At 39.0% G+C, this 25,635-nt stretch overlaps 1 protein-coding gene across 1 annotated transcript in view; it reads right to left on the bottom strand.

The window, feature by feature from the left end:
* Positions 1-6,841: 6,841 nt before the first annotated feature.
* The window catches only part of LOC126484520 (cleavage stimulation factor subunit 1), a 190,634-nt gene continuing 171,840 nt past the window's right edge, over positions 6,842-25,635 (bottom strand). The window contains exons 9-10 of the mRNA XM_050108068.1: positions 22,250-22,381; positions 6,842-7,041 (exon numbers count right to left, since the gene is read on the bottom strand). Of these exons, the coding sequence (XP_049964025.1) occupies positions 6,935-7,041; positions 22,250-22,381 (239 nt within the window). The 3' untranslated portion in view covers positions 6,842-6,934. The remainder of the gene's footprint in view (positions 7,042-22,249; positions 22,382-25,635) is intronic.

Here is a 25,635-nt window from a genome sequence, read left to right as displayed (position 1 = left end):
GCAGTGAAACTCTGCAAAAATGTCAAGTAATTGAAAAAATTTAGATATATCAGTGGTTTCACCTTAATAACTTTTTTAAGTGCAGTTTTGTGCAGAATGTTTAATAACCATTGTTGCAGGAGCTTTAATTTCCTTCAAGATTCGCACAAAATATTTGTAATTATTCCCTATGCACCATGAGAAATTTTACAGTAACAATTTTGCTGAAAGCTGCCTCGAAACAGGAAGTACCACTCTCAGTGAAAAACAGTATTCTTCAGCCATTATGTATGGAACATATACATGTAGTCCATGAGATTCATGCAAATTTTGGGGAATAAGTATTTCTGAAAAAGAAAAAGAAATTTTCAACCCCCCCTCGGAGGTTCGAGTCCTCCCTCGGGCGTGGGTGTGTGTGTGTGTGTGTGTGTGTTGTCCTTAGCGTAAGTTAGATTAAGTAGTGTGTAAGCTTAGGGACCGATGACTTCAGCAGTTTGGTCCCATAAGATCTTACCACAAATTTCCAATTTTCCAACCTACGAAACTTGTAGGAAGTTTAATGATCTTTGAAATTGATAACAGCATATTTTTTAGTAAAACAAACTGGAAGCAAGATACTGAGGAAAAACTGAAAACAGTGCCCTTTCTTAGTGTTTTTTTCAAGATGGCGGATAACACACAGGGAAGACAAAGTCTAAAACATGGATTTATACGAGAAGGGTTTTACATACAATATACCTGAAAATCAATATTACTCCACCTTTTGCACCCAACCCCTTTTTCAGAGTTATCTCTACAGTGCTATTAAGACAGATAGCATTCTAAAAAGTGAGCAGCTTATTTTTCCAGCCTTATTTAAATAGATTTAAAATGACAAATAATATTATGCACAACTGGAAAAACAAAATACATAAGAGCACAGTTTTGACAGATGAATAACCCTTTGCCACTAACTGAACAGACTTAGCAGTAGAGTTAAACTCAACAAAGGAAACTCAATTATATGGCCTCAGCATGCCCTGCTCAACAGGAATGTTTAGGGTCAAAATTAGATTCTAAAAGTCAATGTATTATCATCAGTCAGACATTCCAAATGAATAACATCACTTTCCTAATGCTATTCTGTATCAGTCTTCTTTATTATTACTGGCAAGACTGATATACTCCATAGTGCAAACTCTCTCATGTTTTATGCAGACATGTCAAAAATGTAATTTTTTACTCTCTTGACAGACAACAAATTCACGTATGAGTTCAAAGTTCCTGGGATATATTGTTCATAATTTTTCTCAGCACAACTACAAATACATTAAAAATGCACAATTCTATTCATAGAACATACAGACATTTCTGTAATGATGTTATTTGAAAACAAGCCAAGTATCTTATTTTGTACATCACATTTGACTTTTTCAGTGCTTGGGTAGCAAGAACGATACTTTTTTTCATATGTCATTCTCTTTTCTCAATGTTCTTTTATTGCTATTGTTCCTCAATTATTACCTGCAGGTTTTAATTGGGGAGCAGGTGCTGGGCATAAAATAAATTAAAAATTTGAAGTAAATGAACTCCAAGTAATAAGAATAGCCAATTCGCCAGTGCTTGAACAGCCTTTTATACCTCCTATCTTACAACATATAGAACGCTGGTGTGTTAAAAAATTGATACGGGCTCTGCCTCAGGTCTCACTATAACTGAGAGAAACTTGAAACTCATTTCGCAGGTAATGGCAGAAAAAGTTGCAGAAACATCTGCTAAATGATGGAACAGCAGAAGAGCAGGCGGACTTAGTTTCTATTCTTTACTTTGGTGGCAAGTGTTTGTCGCAACAAAATTTCCTTTTGCTATTGCCCCAAGATTTTGCCTTCCCATAACTAACATTGTCATTTCAAGTTATATTCAAATACATGAAATCCATCTTCTTGATAAAAAATTACTATGACAAACTGAACATAGGTTAACATACAGCTGTGCTTCTTGAAATTTTATCACTTTAGTAGTGATACTTACCACTCCAGAGGACTGATGTGTCTCCCTGCAGAATCATACTTGCATACAAACCCCATAAAACAAGAGGAGAGCACAATTATGCTGCAAATTTGTTATTTTATTTGCATGCAGAGAACCTTTCTAAGGTATGGAATATGTCTTCAAAATAGGACAGTGTGCAGAGTAAATACATGAGAGGAAGTACCGGAGCAGACACAAATATAGAAGCTCCAAGCATTGCTGGCCTACTTTGGAGAAGTGTAAATCCCTTGGTAAATTCAAATGAAGCTATGTGGTTCCAGAGACCTTTCCAGGTGTCGAAACAGCTATGATGTATACATGCAGACTGAAGTAATGAATGAAAATTTGTAACAAGCCAGATATTCAAACATGGGTCTCCTGCTCCCTAGGCAGATATGCCAATCTACACCATCCTGGCTCAGTGGCTTTGCACAACTGCATGGACTACCCTAGCACACCTTCCTCCTCAATCCAAATTCTCAACGATGCCTCAACCCACTTGGTATTCTCCGAAAACTCAAACAGTGTTGCAGGGGCTCTCTAAGTGTATTGGAATAGGACCTCAGCATAAAAAAGGGATACTGCTTGAAACCCAGGCATTAGTGTTTTAATCAAATGAAACTATATGGTTCCAGAAACCTATTCAAGTCTCAAATATATGCAGACTGAAGCGACGTATAAAATTTGTACCAAGGCTGGGATTTGAAACGTGGTCTCATGCTTACTAGACACATGCAATAACCACTACACCGTCCTCACACAGTGGCACTGCACAATTGTGCCAGTGTGGCGTAGTGGTTAGTGCATCTGCCTAGTGAGCAGAATACCTGGGTTTGAATCCCAGACTTGGCAGAAATATTCATGCATCACTTCAGTTTGCATATACAGGGTGGTCCATTGATTGTGACCGGGCCAAATATCTCATGAAATAAGCATCAAATGAAATAACTACAAAGAACGAAACTCGTCTAGCTTGAAGGGGGAAACCAGATGGCGCTATGGTTGTCCCGCTAGATGGCGCTGCCATAGGTCATGTGGATATCAACTCAATTTTTTAAAATAGGAACCCCCATTATTTATTACATATTCGTGTAGTACATAAAGAAATGTGAATGTTTTGGTTGGACCACTTTTTTCACTTAGTGATAGATGGCGCTGTAATTGTCACAAACGTATAAGTACATGGTATCACGTAACATTCCGCCAGTGCGGACGGTATTTACTTTGTGATACATTACCCATGTTAAAATGGACCATTTACCAATTGCGGAAAAGGTCGATATTGTTGATGTATGGCTGTTGGAATCTAAATGCCCAATGGGTGTGTGCTATATATGCTACTCGGTATCCTGGACGACATCATCCAAGTGTCCGGACCGATCGCCGGATAGTTACGTTATTTGTGGAAACAGGAAGTTTTCAGCCACATGTGAAACATCAACCACGACATACAACAAATGGTGATGCCCAAGTAGATATTAAGCTGCTGTCGCGGCTAATCCGCACATCATTAGCAGACAAATTGCGCAAGAAATGGGAATCTCAAAAACGTCGGTGCTGAGAATGCTACACCAACATCGATTGCACCCGTACCATATTTCTATGCACCAGGAATTGCATGGTGACGACTTTGAACATCGTGTACAGTTCTGCCACTGGGCACAAGAGAAATTATGAGACGATGACAGATTTTTTGCACACGTTCTATTTAGCGACGAAGCGTCATTCACCAACAGCGGTAACGTAAACCGGCATAATACGCACTATTGGGCAATGGAAAATCCACAATGGCTGCAACAAGTGGAACATCAGCGACCTTGATGGGTTAATGTATGGTGCGGCATTATGGGAGGAAGGATAATTGGCCCCCATTTTATTGATGGAATCTAAATGGTGCAATGTATGCTGATTTCCTACGTAATGTTCTACCGATGTTACTACAAGACGTTTCACTGCATGACAGAATGGTGATGTACTTCCAACATGATGGATATCCTGCACATAGCTCGCATGCGGTTGAAGCGGTACTGAATAGCATATTTCATGACAGTTGGATTGGTCGGCAAAGCACCATACCATGGCCCACACATTCGCCGGATCTGACGTCCCCGGATTTCTTTCTGTGGGGAAAGTTGAAGGATATTTGCTATCGTGATCCACTGACAACGCCTGACAACATGCGTCAGCGCATTGTCAATGCATGTGCAAACATTACGGAAGGCGAACTACATGCTGTTGAGAGGAATGTCGTTACCCGTATTGCCAAATGCATTGAGGTTGACGGACATCATTTTGAGCATTTATTGCATTAATGTGGTATTTACAGGTAATCACACTGTAACAGCATGTGTTCTAAGAAATGATAAGTTCACAAAGGTACATGTATCACACTGGAACAACCGAAATAAAATGTTCAAACGTACTTATGTTCTGTATTTTAATTTAAAAAACCTACCTGTTACCAACTGTTCGTCTAAAATTGTGAGCCATATGTTTGTGACTATTACAGCGCCATCTATCACAAAACGAAAAAATTGGTCCAACTAAAACATTCATATTTCTTTAAGTACTACATGAATATGTAATTAAAAATGGGGGTCCCTATTTGAAAAACTGCAGTTGATATCCATTTGACCTATGGCAGCGCCATCTAGTGGGCCAACCATAGTGCCATCTGGTTCCCCCTTCAAGCTGGACAAGTTTCGTTCTTCGTAGTTTTTTCGTTTGACGCTTATTTCGTGAGATATTTGGCCCGGTCATGATCAATGGACCACCCTGTATATGTCATACATCCTTGAGACATGAAATGATCTCTGGAACCATATACTAGTTTAGTTTGATTAAAGTACCTTTGCATGGGTTTCGGGCACAATCCCCCAATTCACTCTGTGCTGAGGTGCTACTCCAATACAGTCAGAGAGCCTCTGCAATGCTGTTTGTGTTTCAAGGGTATATCAAGTTGGTTGAGGTGTGAATGGGAATTTGGACTGAGGAGGGAGAATGCTAGGGTAGCTCATGCAGTTGTGCAAAGCGACTGTGCGGGTAGTGTAGTGGTCAGTTCTTCTGACTAGCAAGCAGGAGACCCGGGTTTCAATCTCATCCTTGGTACAAATGTTCATCCAGCCCTTCAGTCTACATATATAGGAAAATTAATACAATCTTGACAATAGTTGTGATGTTTACTTGAACAAATGAAATGTTCAGATTCCTCCGTTCATTGGATTGACTTGTAAGTAGAAGTTTCATGTTGGAGTTTCTGGTTTGACAGAAGTTTGATTTTTATGCTGATAAACTACATGGATTATATACACGAACAGTGTTCATACATTATTCAAGAAAAGTATAAATAAATGTACTGTATTGTAACAGCAATAATCAAAAGCAAAGAGGAGATGAAGTCTTTTATTGCCATATTCAAAGAAATTGCCAAGCAACTAAGAGAGAATGAAGAACAAAGTCATATCTTCATTGAATAAATCAAAGACCAACCCAACTGAAATGCTATATTGTGAAGCAGTAACTTACAAGCAATAAATTTGACTAAAAACAGCTAATTTATTGATCATGAATTTAGCATACTGTGCAAAAGGAGTCTAGTTAGTTCATTGTGTTGCAACCGTCACACAAACTCATGAGATAAAATATGTGAATAAGGATGTTCTTCATAATCCTGTGTATTGGAATGATCAGAAACTGAAACTTCCTGGCAGGTTAAAACTGTGTACTGGACTGAGACTCGAACTCGGGACCTTTGCCTTTTGCGGGCAAGTGCTCTACCATCTGAGCTACGCAAGCACAACTCACGCCCCATCCTCACAGCTTTACTTCTGCCAGTACCTCATTTCCTACTTTCCAAACTTCACAGAAGCTCTCCTGCGAACCTTGTAGAACTAGCGCTCCTGGAAGAAAGGATATTGCGGAGACATGGCCTAGCCACAGCCTAGGGGATGTTTCCAGAGTGAGATATCTCTGCAATATCCTTTCTTCCAGGAGTGTTAGTTCTGCAAGGTTCACAGGAGAGCTTCTGTGAAGTTTAGAAGGTAGGAGACGAGGTACTGACAGAAGTAAAGCTGTGAGGACAGGGCGTGAGCCAAGCTTGGGTAGCTCAGATGGTAGAGCACTTGCCCGCGAAAGGCAAAGATCCCAAGTTCAAGTCTTGGTCCAGCACACAGTTTTAATCTGCCACGAAGTTTCATATCGGTGCACACTCCGCTTCAGAGTGAAAATCTCATTCTGATCAGAAACCGTTCACCCACAGACAAACTGTTAAACTGCCAATATGAGATACATTGTTGAAAACATTCAGGTTTTAAAACATAAAACTTGAATGTACGTGAATAATACAACCAATTTCTGGCTGGTTGCATTATTTGCCAACAATCCTTAATGGACATGAAGTTCACGAAAGGATAAAATGATGAACTATAAACATGATGCTTTTAATATTAATCAAGTTACTTAGTACATCCTCTTGAGCCCCCACTATCATTGCTTAGTTTTATGGCTGGGAAATGACTGTCCAAAAGATATATAATAATTCTTAACATTCCTCTGGAAATATGCTTGTATTTATGCTTATACTTTACCTTGTGTTATTGTAGCATTACAGTAGTAGTCTGCTGAGATGTAACAAAGTCATTAAATATGGCGAATGGCCAATTGTTACTGTTGCTGTAAATTTTTTCGACTCTTCATCCAATATATATAAAACCACAGAGTTTTCTTGTTTCTCTCTTAATGTATTATCAAAAATTAATATGCACCCAATGAAAGAAGTAATTTACAACAAGTAACAGGATCTCCACTCAATCATTAACATCAATGGTGTTTCACAAATCACAATATCTTTAAATATGAGTAACAACTTTAATAGCATACATCACATGTACAAACACACTGATTTATGGGAGAGTATAAAAATAAGGCTACACACAACCACAGCTCATCAGTGCATTCGTCGGAACCAAAAGCGAGCACGGAAGTCATCAGAACAAGTGAGAAATGCTGGTGCTGTAGGGGAATGTGCTATTAACCGCACTGGCCCATTGTGACCTGTAACAAATAATGACACTACAGAAGAAAAGCAATACATAAGAAACGTCAATTCACAGTTCACCACACAAAGCTGCATCAAAAATTACCTGCTCAAAATTACCATTCTGCCTCCTTTACATCCCACAAAACATCTCATTAAATCCAGAACAGTTTGAAAAGAACACTGATCATTTAATATGTGATGGCTTAAAACAGTAACCAATCAGCTTCAGTTTTTTAATTATTTATTTATTTTACTGTTCATATGGGGATTTCAAACTGATCAAGCTCATTTTCAGACTATGTGAGTCTTAGTAAACAAGATGCAGAGAACAAGCTAAATGCTTTTAATAGTGTTGACAGATATACCTAAAGTATATTTTTTACTACTCTTACCACTTTTTCCTGAAGGAGGTAAAATAATTGTATTTGTTGCCAATTACTGAGGTGCATTATTAAGATTTTTTACACACTGTTATGAGCTCTGTATCTCCTTATTCATAAAAAAATAATAATTAGACAGCATGCCAGTAAAAATAGCATTTTTGGAATATGAAAAAAAGGTTATCATCATGTGAGATACTACTATAACAATGACTTGGGCTGCTCCGCTGGCATTTGCAAGATGGATCTATCTTCGGTCGATTTTGCATGACTATTGTTTCGTGTTCCATAGATCATTTGCACAATAAAACATAATTATGTAAAATGACTCATTTTACACTCACACTGCAAATCAATTTGTAAATATAGCTACATGCTGAACATTTTTAAGTGTTTTTTTTTCTTTCTTTTTTCTTTTTGTTTTTTAAATGTACACACGAGTTAGTGATTCCTACCCCAACCACGTTTTACGCATTATGATAACAGAAATTCTTCTATGGAATAAAAGAAGTAGTCAAGGAGAAACTTTCGCAGTTTGTTTTTCAAATTTTACTTTTGTGTCTGTCAGACATTTTACACCACTTGCCAAGTTACCAAGAATTTTAGTTGCAGCATTGTGCCCCCTCTTTTGTACTAAAGACAGCTTTAATATGGAGTAATGAATGTCATTTTTATACCATATTGAAATTATGTGCATCGCTGTTCCTTTTGAACTGCAATAAATTATTTACAACAAACCACATAAGGGAATAAATATGCTGTGAAGCAGTAGTTAGGAAGCCCAATGCCTTAAACAGACATTTACAAGATGATCACAGGTGAGCACCACACATTTTTCTTACACTTCATTTTTGAGCCATCAAGACTTCCTTTCTTAAGAATAATTACCCAGAACATTATTCCATACAACATCACTGAATCAAAATATGCAAAATACGTCAACTTACTGTCTGCCTCTCCCCAAGATTTATAACTATTCTCACTGCAAATGTGGATGAACTAAGTTGTTGTAGGAGTTCCAAAATGTGTGTTTTCTAGTTTAAATTATCATTAATATGGACACCTAAAAATTTTGTTGCCATTCTATTTATTATTTCCTCACCACATTTTACACTTAGCAATGGTGCAGTATCCCTAGATGTCTAGATCTTAATGTAGAAAAGAGCCACTCCCCATTGACTGTTTTTGAAGAAAGAAATTGGTTTAGAGTGCCAAGAACAGCAAGGCTGCATCCTGATGACAATATAAGCACTTAATGTCTTCCACAAGAAAACATTAAGGATGTCAAGGAAAAATATTGCAAACAAACCTGCATGTAACAACTGCAAAGATGGCAAAGATGCTAACTACTGGAACAACAACAACCATGCACAAACATTCAGTGATTATCTGCATTCACTGACTGGGCTGCAAGAAGTCACATTCAATGCAGGGCACTAATGGAACATACAAAAGGTGGCGACAAGACTTGAAACCAAACCAAATAAGAGTCACCTGCTGGATGTTACTGCAAACAAGGGTGAAAAAGACTTATAGCTGTGAGAAGGAAACAATCACTCATCTCAATGAGGACCAAACAACTGACTACCTCTCTTCTAAATACATTACATAACATGACTGCTGAATGGTATATAATATGCTGTGTACCTCAATGAAGAATGGAAAATTCCGTTTTGAAAGTCCAACTGACAAGAAGAAATTGGACAAGGATAAGCAAGGAAATTGGTTATATACTTTTCAAATAAACCATTCTGACATTTTGGGGAAAACACACAAAAATTGCCAAACAGGGATTCTAACACCACTCACACCAAATACAATTTCAGGGAAATAAAAAAAAAGGCTATAACATCCTAAACTATGGTTCTCAAGCACAGCGGACAGAGCTTGTAACCTTATTTAAGTATGTTCCAAAGAATAAAAAAGAGTGTGTGTGTGGGGGGGGGGGGGGGGGGGGGCGGTTAGGGGTGCACATGCTTGTGCTTAGGTAATAGTTTTGGGGAAAAAGTGGATCCAAACTGTTGAACATACTGACTGACTTTAAAGGATCTGTCATATTCTCTTATTTTTTTTGTACCTCTGATAATACAGCATGCTCTTGTGCACTATGAATGAAGATAAATCACAGCAGCTGAGTAAATGGATGTGTGCGTTATATTTATTTACAACAATGAAAATCTCTAAGGATGCAAAAAATACCTGCTTGAAGTCAACTGACACTGTGATTTCAATTGCAGTACAATGCACAATGTCTAAAATTTACATAGTCATGGAATGCTTACAATATTAACATTGTAACCAATCCTCGATTGTTTGATTTCACATTTCATACATACATGCTGAGGGTATTAGATTAGGAAATGAGACACTTAAAGTAGTAAAGGAGTTTTGCTATTTGGGGAGCAAAATAACTGATGATGGACGAAGTAGAGAGGATATAAAATGTAGACTGGCAATGGCAAGGAAAGCTTTTCTGAAGAAGAGAAATTGTTAACATCGAGTATAGATTTAAGTGTCAGGAAGTTATTTCTGAAAGTATTTGTATGGAGTGTAGCCATGTATGGAAGTGAAACATGGACGATAAATAGTTTGGACAAGAAGAGAATAGAAGCTTTTGAAATGTGGTGCTACAGAAGAATGCTGAAGATTAGATGGGTAGATCACATAACTAATGAGGAAGTATTGAATAGGATTGGGGAGAAGAGAAGTTTGTGGCACAACTTGACCAGAAGAAGGGATCGGTTGGTAGGACATGTTCTGAGGCATCAAGGGATCACCAATTTAGTATTTGAGGGCAGCGTGGAGGGTAAAAATCATAGGGGGAGACCAAGAGATGAATACACTAAGCAGATTCAGAAGGACGTAGGTTGCAGTAGGTACTGGGAGATGAAGAAGCTTGCACAGGATAGAGTAGCATGGAGAGCTGCATCAAACCAGTCTCAGGACTGAAGACCACAACAACAACAACATACAGTTCTTTTACGTCTAAGATATTTTCAGCTATTATGACAGATTCCAACTGATGCCACTAATATGAGAAGTTTTGTTGTATTTTAAACGAATAAATGTACTGGAACTGAACTTTTCTGCAGATTACAAAAATGATCATCAAAATTTATGGTTGCCACTCACAGGAGATTAGTAAAAGACTTTTTAAAATAGGAAATGAGAGTTAAACAACTTAGGTGATATGTGAGGCTTTGAAACAAATGAGTTGTCAAAAAATAACTGTTAAGATGGAGGCTTGTGAAATGCAATTCTTTTTAGAAAAATCAGATAAACATAGAGTATAGAGCATGAGACCATAATGGAAGGTGCACAATGTAGCATGTCCTCTTGCATTGATGCATGCCTGTATTCATCGTGGCACAGTATCCACAAGTCCATCAAGGCACTGCAGGTCCAGATTGTCCCAATCCTCAACAGCAATTCGGCATAGATCCCACAGAGTGGTTGGTTGGTCACATTGTCCATAAACAGCCCTTTTAAATCTATCACAGGCATGTTCAATAGTGTTCATGCCTGGTGAACATGCTCGCCACTCTAGTTGAACAATGCCGTTCTCCTGAAGGAAGTCATTCACAAGATGGGCACGATGGGGACGCGAATTGTCATCCATGAAGACGAATGCCTCGCCAATATGCTGCCGATATGGTTGCACTATCGGTCGGAGGATGGCATTCACGTATTGTACAGCTGTTAGGCACCTTCCATGACTATCAGCAGCATACTTCAGCCCACATAATGCCACCCCAAAACATCAGGAAACCTCCACCTTACTGCACTCGCTGGACAGTGTGCCTAAGGCGTTCAGCCTGACTGGGTTGCCTCCAAACACGTCTCTTACAATTGTCTGGTTGAAGGCATATGCAACACTCATAAATGTAAAGAGAATGTGATGCCAATTCTGAGTGGTCCATTTGGCATGTTGTTGGGCTCATCTGTACTGCACTGCTTGGTGTTATGGTTGCAAAGATGGGCCCTGCCTTGGAAGTCGGGAGTGAAGTTGCACATCATGCACCCTATTGCGCACAGTTTGAGTCATAACACGACGTCCTGTAGCTATACAAAAAGCGTTATTCAAGATGGTGGCATTGCTGTCAGGGTTCCTCCAAGCCATAATCCGTAGGTAGCGGTCATCCACTGCAGTAGTATTCCTTGTGCGGCCTGAGCGAGGCATGTCATTGACAGTTCATGTCTCTCTGTATCTCCTCCAAGTCCAAACAACATAGCTTTGGTTCATTCCGAAACACCTGGACACTTCCTGGCACAAAGTAACAATGCGGACGCAGTCGAACTGCGGCATTGACCGTCTAGGCACGGTTGAACTACAAACAACACAAGCCGTGTACCTCCTTCTTGGTGCAATGACTGGAAATGGTCGGCTGTCAGACCCCCTGCGTCTAATAGGTGCTGCTCATGCATGGTGCTTACATCTTTTGGCAGATTTAGTGACATCTCTGAACAGTCAAAGGGACTGTGTCTGTGATAAAATATCCACTGTCAATGTCTATCTTCGGGAGTTCTGGGAACTGGGATGATGCAAAACTTTTTTTGATGTATGTAGACAAAAAAGCAATGAGCAAGTGAGATGGCAAGAGGAGATACTGGTATTCTGTACAGTAATTGTTTATCTGTCTATATGTGATTGGCTGATGCAGAGAGGAATTATCATTACTAATAAGAGTGAACAATAAAGTGGTCACATTGAAACCACTGAGTTGCAGATCACCATCATACAGGTACCACGTGATTTAGAAAATAAATTTTGTAAACTTTTCAATTTTTGTTTCCCTCACTGACAGATATAAGGTCATGAATTTTCAAAAGTGTAGCTTCTTCATACATCCACCTTTGCAGCAAAGTGGTCAGTATGTCTGACTGCTGTGTGGTGGACCCTGCTTTGATTCACAGTACTGCCAGTGATTTTTCCTTGGTGGGAGGGCTGGAACAGGGTGCACTCAGCCTCAGGATGCCAACCGAGGAGCTACTCATTTCAGAAATAGCAGCTCCAAAGGTCTGAGAAAATGACAATGGTAGGGAGGGCAGTGTGCTGACTGCCTCTCAAATCGCATCTGAATGACACCAGTGGCAGAGGATGACAGGGCGGCCAGTCAGTGTTGAATAGCCTGACACAGCCAGCAGACAAGGCTTTTGCTGTAACTTCTTCATATACAGGGTGGGAAAAATATAACTGGCATGGAAAATATTTACAAGACCGATGCACAATTAATCCTTGTTAATGAACAGCGAGTTGCTCAACCCAGAAAATGTTGGAAACCATGATTTCGACACTCCAAGTGGTTGCTGTCTTGTGTCTACACATGTGCATTTCCCACATGCTATGCCACAAATACTTTGCAGTGTTATCACATTTGAGTGAGTGAGAGAAGTAGATGTGTTTAGTGAACAGTTGAATCAACTACAAAATTTTACTCACAATAAAACACCTTGTGTCTCTTGTCAAGTGTTATGTGAAGTATATTTCATGGTACACAACCTGCAGACCTGTGTGTACATGAGTTTAAGACTGGAAGTGTCTTGGCAAAACCTCCAGAAAAGTCTGCAACATAAAACTTAGTGGCAAAATAGTGCAAAACGGGCTCTGCAGCGAATAAAAGTCATAACTACCTGAAAAGAATTCAAACACCAGAAAACATTGCTCGAGTGAAGGAAAGCCTGGAAAAAAGATTGACAAAATCTCAATGCTGTTTATCTGTACAAATGAGAATTAACAGATAATCATAATGAAATGTTATCAAAACCACAGGCATCCATATCCGTACAAATTTATTGTTGTGTATGAAATGAGTTAAAACAACCCAATGACCTTTGGTGTGTTGAGTTCTGCTGGTGGTTTATGAGAGAAGTGGAATCAGGACTTTTGGACCCTTTTATTGATACGGATGAGGCCAGGTTCTGCATATCAGGATACGTGAATTCACAGAACATGCACCATTATGCATAAGAAAAGTTCATCAATACTTTGAAGAGCTGTTGCATAATCCTAAGATTGGTGTTTGGTGCACGATGACTGGTGTCTGCATCATAACATGATTCTTTAACTTACTTACTTACTTACCGGACTCGAGAGTCCATTACCGCAGCAACATATTTTCGCCATCTGTCCCTGTCTACAAAGGGACCCATGACCATTAATGTTGCTGATTCTTGATGGATAGATTTGATAGAAAGAGAAGAAGAAACAGGGATGGTTCATCACGCCATCGCCTGCTCCCCACCGGCTGTCCGTGACTGCTTATTTTTTTGTATTCGCAGCTACCCTTCATATCTGAAGGCCATATTCCCTATCCGCAACCTGGGGACGCGCTGTGCTGTGGTGGTAGGGGCCCACGAGACAGATTCTTTAACCAAACTAGTAATGCTACCTGATACATCCAAAAATTGCTTACTTCATATGTGGATCAACTCACAGAAGACGATCAACTTTATGGGTATTTTCAGCAAGATCAAGCAACATTGCTTTGACAACCTTGTCACCAGTGCATGAGGTGCTTGGTGAGGCAGTCAGCAGAGGCAGTGCAATATCCTGGGCACCTAAACTGCCTGGTCTCTCTCTCTCTCTCTCTCTCTCTCTCTCTCTCTCTCCGTCCCTCTGATTTTTGCCTGTGAGGCAAACTGAAGTGTCCAGTGTACTCACACACTGGATGAGCTACAGCAGAACACTTGAAATGAGATTGCAGCTAACCCCCAGGCAAAACTGCTATGCCTGGCTAACAGCTTAATAAACCAAGCACAGTGCTGCATCGACATCAACAGTGGCCATTTCCAGTGTCTTCTGTCATGTTAATTAACAAGGGTCAATTCAGCACCAGTTTTATTGTAAATATTTCCATGGCCAGTTTTATTTTTTCCACCCTGTATTATCACCAGTCTGCAGTCTGCTTAACTGTTTAGACTTGTGGTTTAGCAATTTTCTGGAGAATATTGTTTTTTGCCACTGCAGCTGCCTAGAAAGAGAGAATGCAGAACTCCACATCGATACTATAAAGAATTTGACAGGCTACCCAAAGGCTGAAATCAAGAAACAGTTTCCTCAAAGAACCTGTTCCTACTGGAGAAGGAAACTTATTTCTCCTTAAAAGTAAGAGACTAAATGAACATTTCCTCTGTGTGTGCATGTGAGTCAGCTTTGCTGTAGTTGCTATTGCAATCCCATCACAGCAACTTGTAGAAAGACTCAATACTTTTGTCTTTATCCTGAGAAACATTTGTGTTGTCACTCCTTGAAGGGTTGGAGTACTTATGCAGTTGTTAACTGCATACTTATGGAAATCAAATGCTCCGCTTGTCAATTGTATAATACTTTTATTGATATAACCAGTTTCAAATCAATAATGCGTCATTCTGAAGTGTGTTAAGTGTTTATGTGCTGAGGAATGTTTGTTTGTATAACAAAGTGTATAAGTTTAGACAGTGTTTGTCATCATCAGCTGTAGCAAAAAACATTTAATACACTTGAGATTGACTCATAACTAAGCCAAAACCAGTTGTGTGAATAAAACTATAGCATAACTGGCAATTGGAGGCATTTGATTTCAATATACTTTTGCTTTTATCTTATTGCTGTCAAAAAGAACTAAGGTGAGTAGCAATCTGTTGTTGTGGTCTTCAGTCCTGACACTGGTTTGATGCAGCTCTCCATGCTACTCTGTCCTGTGCAAGCTTCTTCATCTCCCAGTACTTGCTGCAACCTACATCCTTCTGAACCTGCTTAGTGTATTCATCTCTTGGTCTCCCCCTACGATTTTTACCCTCCACGCTGCCCTCCAATACTAAATTGGTGATCCCTTGATGCCTCAGAACATGTCCTACCAACCGATCCCTTCTTCTTGTCAAGTTGTGCCACAAACTTCTCTTCTCCCCAATCCTATTCAATACTTCCTCATTAGTCATGTGGTCTACCCATCTAATCTTCAGCATTCTTCTGTAGCACCACATTTCGAAAGCTTCTATTCTCTTCTTGTCCAAATTATTTACCGTCCATGTTTCACTTCCATACATGGCTACACTCCATACAAATACTTTCAGAAATGACTTCCTGACACTTAAATCTATACTCGATGTTAACAAATTTCTCTTCTTCAGAAATGCTTTCCTTGCCATTGCCAGTCTACATTTTATATCCTCTCTACTTCGACCATCATCAGTCAATTTGCTCCCCAAATAGCAAAACTCCTTTACTACTTTAAGTGTCTCATTTCCTAATCTAATATCCTCACCATCACCCGACTTAACTTCACTACATTCCATTATCCTCGTTTTGCTTTTGTTGATGTTCATCTTATATCCTCCCTTCAAGACACCATCCATTCCATTCAACTGCTGTTCCAAGTCCTTTGCTGTCTCTGGCAGAATTACAATGTCATCGGCGAACCTCAAAGTTTTTATTTCTTCTCCATGGATTTTAATACCTACTCCAAATTTTTCTTTTGTTTCCTTTACTGCTTGCTCAATATACAGATTGAATAACATCGGGGAGAGGCTACAACCCTGTCTCACTCCCTTCCCAACCACTGCCTTCCTTTCATGTCCCTCGACTCTCATAACTGCCATCTGGTTTCTGTACAAATTGTAAATAGCCTTTCGCTCCCTGTATTTTACCCCCGCCACCTTTAGGATTTGAAAGAGAGTATTCCAGTCAACATTGTCAAAAGCTTTCTCTAAGTCTACAAATGCTAGAAACGTAGGTTTGCCTTTCCTTAATCTTTCTTCTAAGATAAGTCATAAAGTCTGTATTGCCTCACGTGTTCCAGTATTTCTACGGAATCCAAACTGATCTTCCCAGAGGTCGGCTTCTACTAGTTTTTCCATTCGTCTGTAAAGAATTCGTGTTAGTATTTTGCAGCTGTGGCTTATTAAACTGAATGTTCGGTAATTTTCACATCTGTCAACACCTGCTTTCTTTGGGATTGGAATTATTATATTCTTCTTGAAGTCTGTGGGTATTTCGCCTGTCTCATACATCTTGCTCACCAGATGGTAGAGTTTTGTCAGGACTGGCTATCCCAAGGCCGTCAGTAGTTCCAATGGAATGTTGTCTACTCCGGGGGCCTTGTTTCGACTAAGGTCTTTCAGTGCTCTGTCAAACTCGTCACGCAATATTGTATATCCCATTTCATCTTCATCTACATCCTCTTCCATTTCCATAATATTGACCTCAAGTACATCGCCCTTGTATAGACCCTCTATATACTCCTTCCACCTTATTGCTTACCCTTCTTTGCTTAGAACTGGGTTTCCATCTGAGCTCTTGATGTTCATACAAGTGGTTCTCTTATCTCCAAAGGTCTCTTTAATTTTCCTGTAGGCAGTATCTATCTTACCCCTAGTGAGATAAGCCTCTACATCCTTACATTTGTCCTCTAGCCATCCCTGCTTAGCCATTTTGCACTTCCTGTCGATCTCATTTTTGAGACGTTTGTATTCCTTTTTGCCTGCTTCTTTTACTGCATTTTTATATTTTCTCCTTTCATCAATTAAATTCAATATTTCTTCTGTTACCCAAGGATTTCTACTAGCCCTCGTCTCTTTACCTACTGGATCCTCTGCTGCCTTCACTACTTCATCCCTCAAAGCTACCCATTCTTCTTCTACTGTATTTCTTTCCCCCATTCCTGTCAATTGTTCCCTTATGCTCTCCCTGAAACTCTGTACAACCTCTGGTTCTTTCAGTGGTGGTGGTTAGTGTTTAATGTCCCGTCTGGTTCTTTCAGTTTATCCAGGTCCCATCTTCTTAAATTCCCACCTTTTTGCAGTTTCTTCAGTTTTAATCTACAGGTCATAACCAACAGATTGTGGTCAGAGTCCACATCTGCCCCTGGAAATGTCTTACAATTTAAAACCTGGTTCCTAAATCTCTGTCTTACCATTATATACTCTATCTGATACCTTTTAGTATCTCCAGGGTTCTTCCATGTATACAACCTTCTTTCATGATTCTTGAACCAAGTGTTAGCTATGATTAAGTTATGCTCTGTGCAATCTATCCCTTTCATAATATTGTCATTACTCCATCCTATGTTTTCCGTTGTTAGAATACCTTTCTGTCAATTTCATGTTCATGGCAACTGAGCATTCTCAAATCTATGTCACTATGACCGCATGCACGGCACAGCAGAAGATGGGCAGTAAGCATCAGTTGTAAAGTGAAGCAGATGCTGTATCTCCTGTCTACTACCACAGTAGTAGTGATGTAAAATGACTGGGCATTTGTAAGTTGGGACAAATGTTCAATATAAATGCCTGGGCTATATGCCCAAAATTCATAAATGCCTGGGCATTTATGCATTTCAAAGAGTAATTGACAAGCACCACTTATATATATAAAAAACAAAGATGAGGTGACTTACCGAACAAAAGCGCTGGCAGGTCGATAGACACACAAACAAACACACAAAATTTAAGCTTTCGCAACTAACTGTTGCCTCATCAGGGCAACAGTTTGTTGCGAAAGCTTGAATTTTGTGTGTTTGTTTGTGTGTCTATCGACCTGCCAGCGCTTTCGTTCGGTATATATATGTTTCCACGTCCAGCTACTTTGAACGAATCACGCAAATTTACATTTTTCGTTCCGCGTGTGTTTTTTGAGACCCATTGCTCATGCCACTAACTATTTCAATTTATCAAAAGGTTGTATATGAACTGAATGGTTAAGAGCAGTAAACAACAGTAAGAACTTACTTTTATCTTTCATTTTACCGCCAATAATCAGTATTGTGAAATAGTCAGTACTGTAGTTGTTGGCTTGTGTGGTACCGCACGAAAATAGTTGACGGAAAGCAAGATTCTTGGTGAGCTGTTTGCAGAGAATCATTCTCATGTTCCAAGTGATTCAAATGATGTTACTGATAGTAGTAGTGGAAGTGAAGAAGAAAACACCATGGCTATAATCAACTAAAGTGAGATGATTGTGAACAATTTAGATGACGAAGCTTCTGACAGTGAAAGTTGGCTAAAGAAGGACAAGATCATTATTTTAGGAACATTTACAGGAATCCCAGGTGTAAAAATCCTTCCCAGTGAGATCAACAGAATTATAAGCAATGTGGAATTATTTTTAGGGAACGAATTGTTCGATCAGATGTCGACACAATCAAACCTGTATTACAAACAGAACAAAAACCATTACAAAGAATCTCCCAAGACTCCCAAATTTATGGATATCACGGCTGTTGAACTGAAAAAATTTCTGGGCATGATGATCTTGATGGGGTAAATAAAAAAAGATTATTTGAAGGACTACTGGTCAACAGTTTCTCTAACAGATGCTCTGATTTTTGGCAAGCTAATGAGCAATAACTGATTTAAGCAGATAAGGAACTCATGGCACATCAATGGCAATTCCTTACAGAGTGGTCAGAAAACATATCTACAAAACTGAACTTGAGCTAAAGCACCTCCTACATAAATTTCAGACTGTATACAAACCTGAACAGGAGCTTTCTCTTGATAAAGCAATGATACAATGGAGAAAGTGGCTTCATTCCCAGACATATAATCCTGGAAATTTTTCAGATATGGTTTGCTTGTCCATATGGTTTGCGAAAGTGTAAGTGGGTATATCTAGAAATATACACTGGGGAAGGAAAAGGCTTCAAGAAACTATTCTCTCTATACTTTCATCCCACCTTGGCATGTGGTACCATGTTCATCAAGACATTTATTACAATATTACAGCTATTGCCATATTATAGAAAGGAAAACAAGAGTTTATTGTACAATAAGAATCGAAAGAGATATCTCTCAGTGTCTACAAAGAAGCCAAATCTCGAAGACAAAGTGACTTTTGCTGCAGGTGTGGAAAGATGATTGCGACAGAAAAACAAAAAAACACAAGGGGAAACCACACAGAAACCAAAAGGTATTGTGATGTACAATAAATTTATGAACGGCATGGAAAGAGCTGACTAATATCTTTCATATTGTGAGATAATGCCAGAAAGCCAATAAATGGACAAAGGAAGTAGTTTTGTATCTAATAAACTCTGCTTTTTAATACATACAAATCCAGATATACAGAAAATATAAAATGTTCCTACATGAAGTTGCAAGAGCCTGGAAAAGTACTCAACAAGTTGGCACAGCAACTGAGGGGGAAACTGAAGCAACCCAAACCACAAAAAGAGTACCTGCTAAGGATCCACCTAGCTGATTCTCAGGTAACATACTATTCGGACCATTGTGGGAAGTGGTAAAAAGAAATATCCAGCACAACCTTGCAGAGTCTGCGCAGCACATCATAAAAGAAGTGAAACAAGATACTACTGCCAGTTTTCTGAAGTTCTGTTCATAAAGACTTGTTTTTCCAGAGGTATCACAACCTTCAAGAATATTAGAACATCACACAAACATGTCTGCCAAGCTTCATCAGCATCAGACACTGATAACTGCAGCTACATTCAAATAAGGAAGGCGCGCTCATTTCGCACACGTCTTACAAAAATCGGCAGGAACTGCCACAATAACCACGACACAGCAGCAGGTATGCAATATGTTAAGTAGGTAGCCAGTAGGTAGTATTTTTACTTAAACTATACTACTGCAAAAATATTAGAGTTAACAAAGTTTATTCATAATGGTTTTAATTAGGGATGAATCACATTCCAGTTCGATTTCCATAAGCCCAAGAATTGCGGATCCTCTAGGAATTGACTAGTATCAGAACTGAATGATTCCAGTGTCTTTGGCATCAATTCTTTTGTATTAAATCTTTTTTATGTTAATGTTCTCATTTTATCTTGACATTAGTTCAGTCATATGAAAGCAGATAAAGAAAGAAGCAGAACAGAAAACTATAGTCTATCTCAAATATCACTACAACTGAAAATAAAGCACTCCCCCCCTCCCGCACTGATATCAGTTTAACATTGAATAATATATTTATTATCTAGACATATTTGCCAGCTGTTTACGAAATTCAGTAATAATTTTGCTATCAATAACCATCCTTCAGTAATATTCAGAGATCTGACATGGATTATTAATTGTATTACATTACAAAGCAGTGATCTAAGGATGATGTATTTTTATACTACCTTATCATTACACAGTTACTCAATGCAGTGTGTGTGTGTGTGTGTGTGTGTGTGTGTGTGTGAGAGAGAGAGAGAGAGAGAGAGAGAGAGAGAGAGAGAGAGAGAGGGAGGGAGGGAGGGAGGGAGGGAGAGAAGTGATAAAAAGGACATAGTAAATGACAAGCAGCTGTCAGTAACATGCGCTCTTCCTTTGTGCAGGAATTGGGAACTAATAAAAAAGAAACTTGCTTTGCTCTTCTTTCCTTTCTTTCTTTCTTAGTAATAAAGGCAACGAATGAAATATGCAAGTTTAAATGTGAACATTTACTAACTTCTAATATCGGGAGTATCATCCCATTATCTTATTTTAATTGATAAATTATACACTGTAGCAGTAAAAACTTTAAGAAGCACTTTTTTTTATAAATGCCCAGATTTTGGAAATTTAAAACTAGTTTGCATTGGACACTTGCCCGGTCTGTATCACTACACAGCAGTAAACTTACAATATACGCAAATAAATTGTGTACTCACACATGTCATGCAAGGAGATGCTGGAACAGAATGCCATTGTTTTCCACACATTTCTGACATCTACTCAAGAAATAATTCATGATATGATGTTATCCCCTTTGAGAAATTTGATTAACTGACTTGTGGATATTACTCTTGAGATCCTATAACATGTGCAGATTTGCTGTGTACATTCCATCTTTTAGTGCTCCTCATAAACAGAAATCTCATGGGGTTAAAATGAGACTCCAACAGGGCCAGATATTGTTGCTAATGAGTCTGTCATGGAATACACAGTGAATTGTGTACAAAGTAACAATGGCTGTAAGAGCTCTTGCTGAACCCTGTTAAAAAATGCAAAGCAAACTCAATTCATTACAAAACAGTTGAAAATGTTGTGGATATATCTTTCACTGTTAAGCGTTTCTTTAAAAAAAAAAAATTGGGCCTATTGAACTGTCACCACTAACTGCACACCACACTCCTATTTTCTGATCATCAAGGGGTTCATCATGAAGCAGAATATGCCTATCAGCACACCAATGTTGACAGTTTTCAGATTAACATACCCGTCTAAATGGGATCAAGGTCCGTCTGAAAACAAAATAGGTAAGGATCCACTTCACAATCCTGCACATGTTTAAAAACCCATTCAAAAAACCAAAATCTGTGCATGGGATCACCATGTTTAAGTTCTTGCACTACTGTTTACAGAGCTTTAGCCCCAGTAATGTATCAGCTCTTTGTACACAGGTGCAAGAAATTGTTGCATTTGCTACGAGAGACATGTTCAGGGACTTTTAGGAGAATTTTCCAGGTGGTAAGAAATGTCATCAGATGAGCTTCTGTGAGCACTGTATGTTGTCGTTGACACTTCTTGTCACGAACACTTCCCATTTCACGAAATTTATTCACCAATTTGTGAACTGTATCACACATTGGTATTGAAATGCCTAGAAATTTCTGTTCAGACAATCTCTAAACAATACGAGAGGACTCTGTATGCATGTATGGATCATTGTTGTCTGGAATAATTTGGTCTTGCCATTGTTGCCTTCGCAGCCTTCACTCTTACACTCAAGATGTTTGTTTTACTATTTGAATGACACTGGCCAAAAAGGTGCATAGTGGCCACAGCTCTGGTCATTAGATAAATGGAACACCCAGAATACGAATAAGCACACGCTTTGTGGGTCTATAAATCCAACCCTATTAATGCAAAAAAATAAATAAATAAAATAAAATAAAATAAAATAAAATAAAATAAAAGAGAAAGAAAGAGAGAAACTGACCTAATGAAAGTAGCTGCTTGCGAGAAGCATTACGAGAGTTCCACGCACATAATGATGTTGTGGCCTCATCAGGAAAGAGCACATAGTCTTCCGTGTGGTTGAAAACAGCCTGTGCACGATGTTCTTGCTTTCCTATAAAACAGATGAAAGGCAAATTAATTATTCTTGACAAGAATGTACAGAAACAAGAAGCAATATGTGAATAGCATAATTAATACCAACAATTTTAAAAAATATCAAGTCTATAATCTTATTAATGTGTAAGAGAAAAACAAAAATGCTTGAAGCAACATTTCCACATGAAAGAAATTTTATTTACATAATATACAGACTGCACACTATATAATTGTAATATACCTATGTACAGATTTATTTTGGACAACAATATCTGTATCTTGCATGCAGTAACCCAATGTCACTTCTATCTTGGCCAAATCCCCATGTGACTGCCTCATTACTGGCATTCATATTATAAATCAAATTGTGATTATATTTAATTTTGAAAGAGATTATTAAAATGGCAGACCCAGAGTAAAATTTAATTTGAGGAGCTGTATTTTAGTGTAAGTATTAATTGACCAACTTCCATTGTCCAACATGACAGGGCAGACCAAGTGAACAAAAGGCCAAGACAGTGATTTGACAGCAAATTTAGCATCCTGAAGTCTTTTCTGGAATCCCAAGTTATACAATCTGGAGAGAAAGACACGGCATAATTTCTCTGCCAGGACACAACCTGGGAACGACAAAGGCATCCTGTGTCGAGAAACATTTTTACTGCTGCATAATTCACTGTTGGCATCCTAGGTCTCCACCATCAGATGGGGCAAGCACTGCACACAGCCTGATTCATTGTTTTAGAAATAGAGTCAATTGTTATACTACATTTTTGTCTTTCTTTTCTTTTTTTTTCTCTGCGACCAGTTTTGGGTCACAGCCCCTTTCTCAAACAACCACTCCTACCACTATGCACTATCAAAGTCTGGAAAGTCTGTTTCCAAAATGTATATTTTATCAGCTATGAGTTCACATCGTGACAGCTGGAGCATATCACAGTTACTCCCTTCATTGTTACTGGGATAAAAAGCTACTTTCATGCTCGTATTCCTTACAGACCATGCTTTCTACACTAGCTAGAAAGTCAACTGGCTAAGACTAAGGGCCTCAACTGTCGGTGTAATTGGATACACAATGGCCAAAGCTAATACTTGTTATGTTTCTTCTGACACAGCTTCCATCTAAATCTGTGTGGCAGAACCATGTTGACATAAGCACTCTTCTCAGTAATCTTTGTTTCCTGAACCGACAGCTTACAGCTCACTTTTATGGTCATTGATAATATGAAATTTACTTAGTCACAACAAATAAATGAGTGTTGACATAGTATAACAACTTCTACATTATTTAGCCCCTCTCTGTACTATTTATTCTGGCTGCTTTAAGAACCAGAAGACATGACCAATATTACAATCTTCCACAGTTGCCAGGTAAGCCAAGAAGATTTAATTGACAGGGTCATCACCATGTAGCATATGTAACATTGCATCGCTTCCAGCTACTCGGTGATGCAGTATTGTCCTTACAGTGGCCAAGGCTTATCAGAGATCAATAAACAGGTGAGTATGTTGCTACCCATTCTTGCAACTGATTAATGGATAGTGCCAGTAATGCAGTAGTAGCCTGTATCACACAAACTTAATGGAGACAAGTTAAATGATTGTATTGTTTCCAGGAGGTGACGAACATCTTTGAGAATGAACTGATAATGTGAGCAGTAGAGAACAGGTAACATCCTACTGGAGGAGCAAATCCCCCTGACACTGTAGGAACGGCAGCAAAATGAGCTGGATGATGTTTTGGATGCATGCTGGATTATTATCTTGATGTGCACTGCAATATTTAGTGTTCGCACTAGAGGTGTGTCCTCAAGGTTGACCATAGTTCTCCCAGTGTGATGACTAAAGACACTACTCTACCTTGGTACCTGAAATGATGCCTTGATTGACGTTGCACTCACAAACGACTGACTCCTTGTCAAAGGAAATTGTACCTTCATCACTTAAAATCCATGGAGAAGAAATAAAAACTTTAAGGTTTGCTGACAACACTGTAATTCTGTCAGAAACAGCAAAGGCCTGGAAGAGCAGTTGAACGGAATGGACAGAGTCTTGAGAGGAGTATATAAGATGAACATCAACAAAAGCAAACCGAGTATAATGGAATGTAGTCTAATTAAATCAGGTGATGCTGAGGGAATTAGATTAGAAAATTAGACACTTAAAGTAGTAGATGACTTTTTCTATGTGGGGAGCAAAATAACTGATGATGGTTGAAGTAGAGAGGATATAAAATGTAGACTGGCAATAGCAAGGAAGGCATTTCTGAAGAAGAGAAATTTGCTAACATCGAGTATAGATTTAAGTGTCAGGAAGTCTTTTCTGAAAGAATTTGTATGGAGTGTAGCCCTGTATGGATGTGAAACATGGACGATAAATAGTTTGGACAAGAAGAGAATAGAAGCTTTCGAAATGTGGTGCTACAGAAGAATGCTGAAGATTAGATGGGTAGATCACATAACTAATGAGGAAGTATTGAATAGGATTGGGGAGAAGAGACGTTTGTGGTACAACTTGACTAGAAGAGGGGATCGATTAGTAGGACATGTTCTGAGGCACCAAGGGATCACCAATTTAGTATTGGAGGAAAGTGCGGAGGGTAAAAATCGCAGAGGGAGACCAAGGGATGAATACACTAAGCACATTCATAAGGATATAGGTTGCAGTAGTTACTGGGAGATGAAGAAGCTTGGACAGGATGGAGTAGCACGGAGAGCTGCATAAAACCAGTCTCTGGACTGAAGACCACAACAACAACAACAACAACAACAACAACACATAAAACAATTTTGCTTCCACTTTACAACTGGAGATAGGTGCATTCTGGCATGATGTGTCAAAATCCTGACAAATGTCAACCTTCTCATTGCCCAGCTTTCAGAAAAAGTCTTTACTGATTGTGACACTTGGCATTCTGTGTGCTAAATTGGCCCAAATTTTTGTTGTTGACACACACAATCGATAATGGCTACTCCTCTGATGCAAAAAAATGGTTGAAATGGCTCTGAGCACTATGGGACTCAACTGCTGTGGTCATAAGTCCCCTAGAACTTAGAACTACTTAAACCTAACTAATCTAAGGACATCACACACATCCATGCCCGAGGCAGGATTCGAACCTGCGACCGTAGCGGTCATGCGGTTCCAGACCGTAGCGCCTTTAACCGCTCGGCCACTCCGGCCGGCCCCCTCTGATGCAGTGGACAACATATCACTCTGTATGTATGTGTTGTCTAGAACCACGAAAATGAGCATGTGCACCTCCCAGGG

Source organism: Schistocerca serialis, chromosome 6 (genome assembly GCF_023864345.2).
Source record: "Schistocerca serialis cubense isolate TAMUIC-IGC-003099 chromosome 6, iqSchSeri2.2, whole genome shotgun sequence".
Classification (NCBI taxonomy): Eukaryota; Metazoa; Arthropoda; class Insecta; order Orthoptera; family Acrididae; genus Schistocerca; species Schistocerca serialis.
Note: the sequence above shows the minus strand (reverse complement) of the source record. Positions and strands in the feature narration are given on the sequence as shown.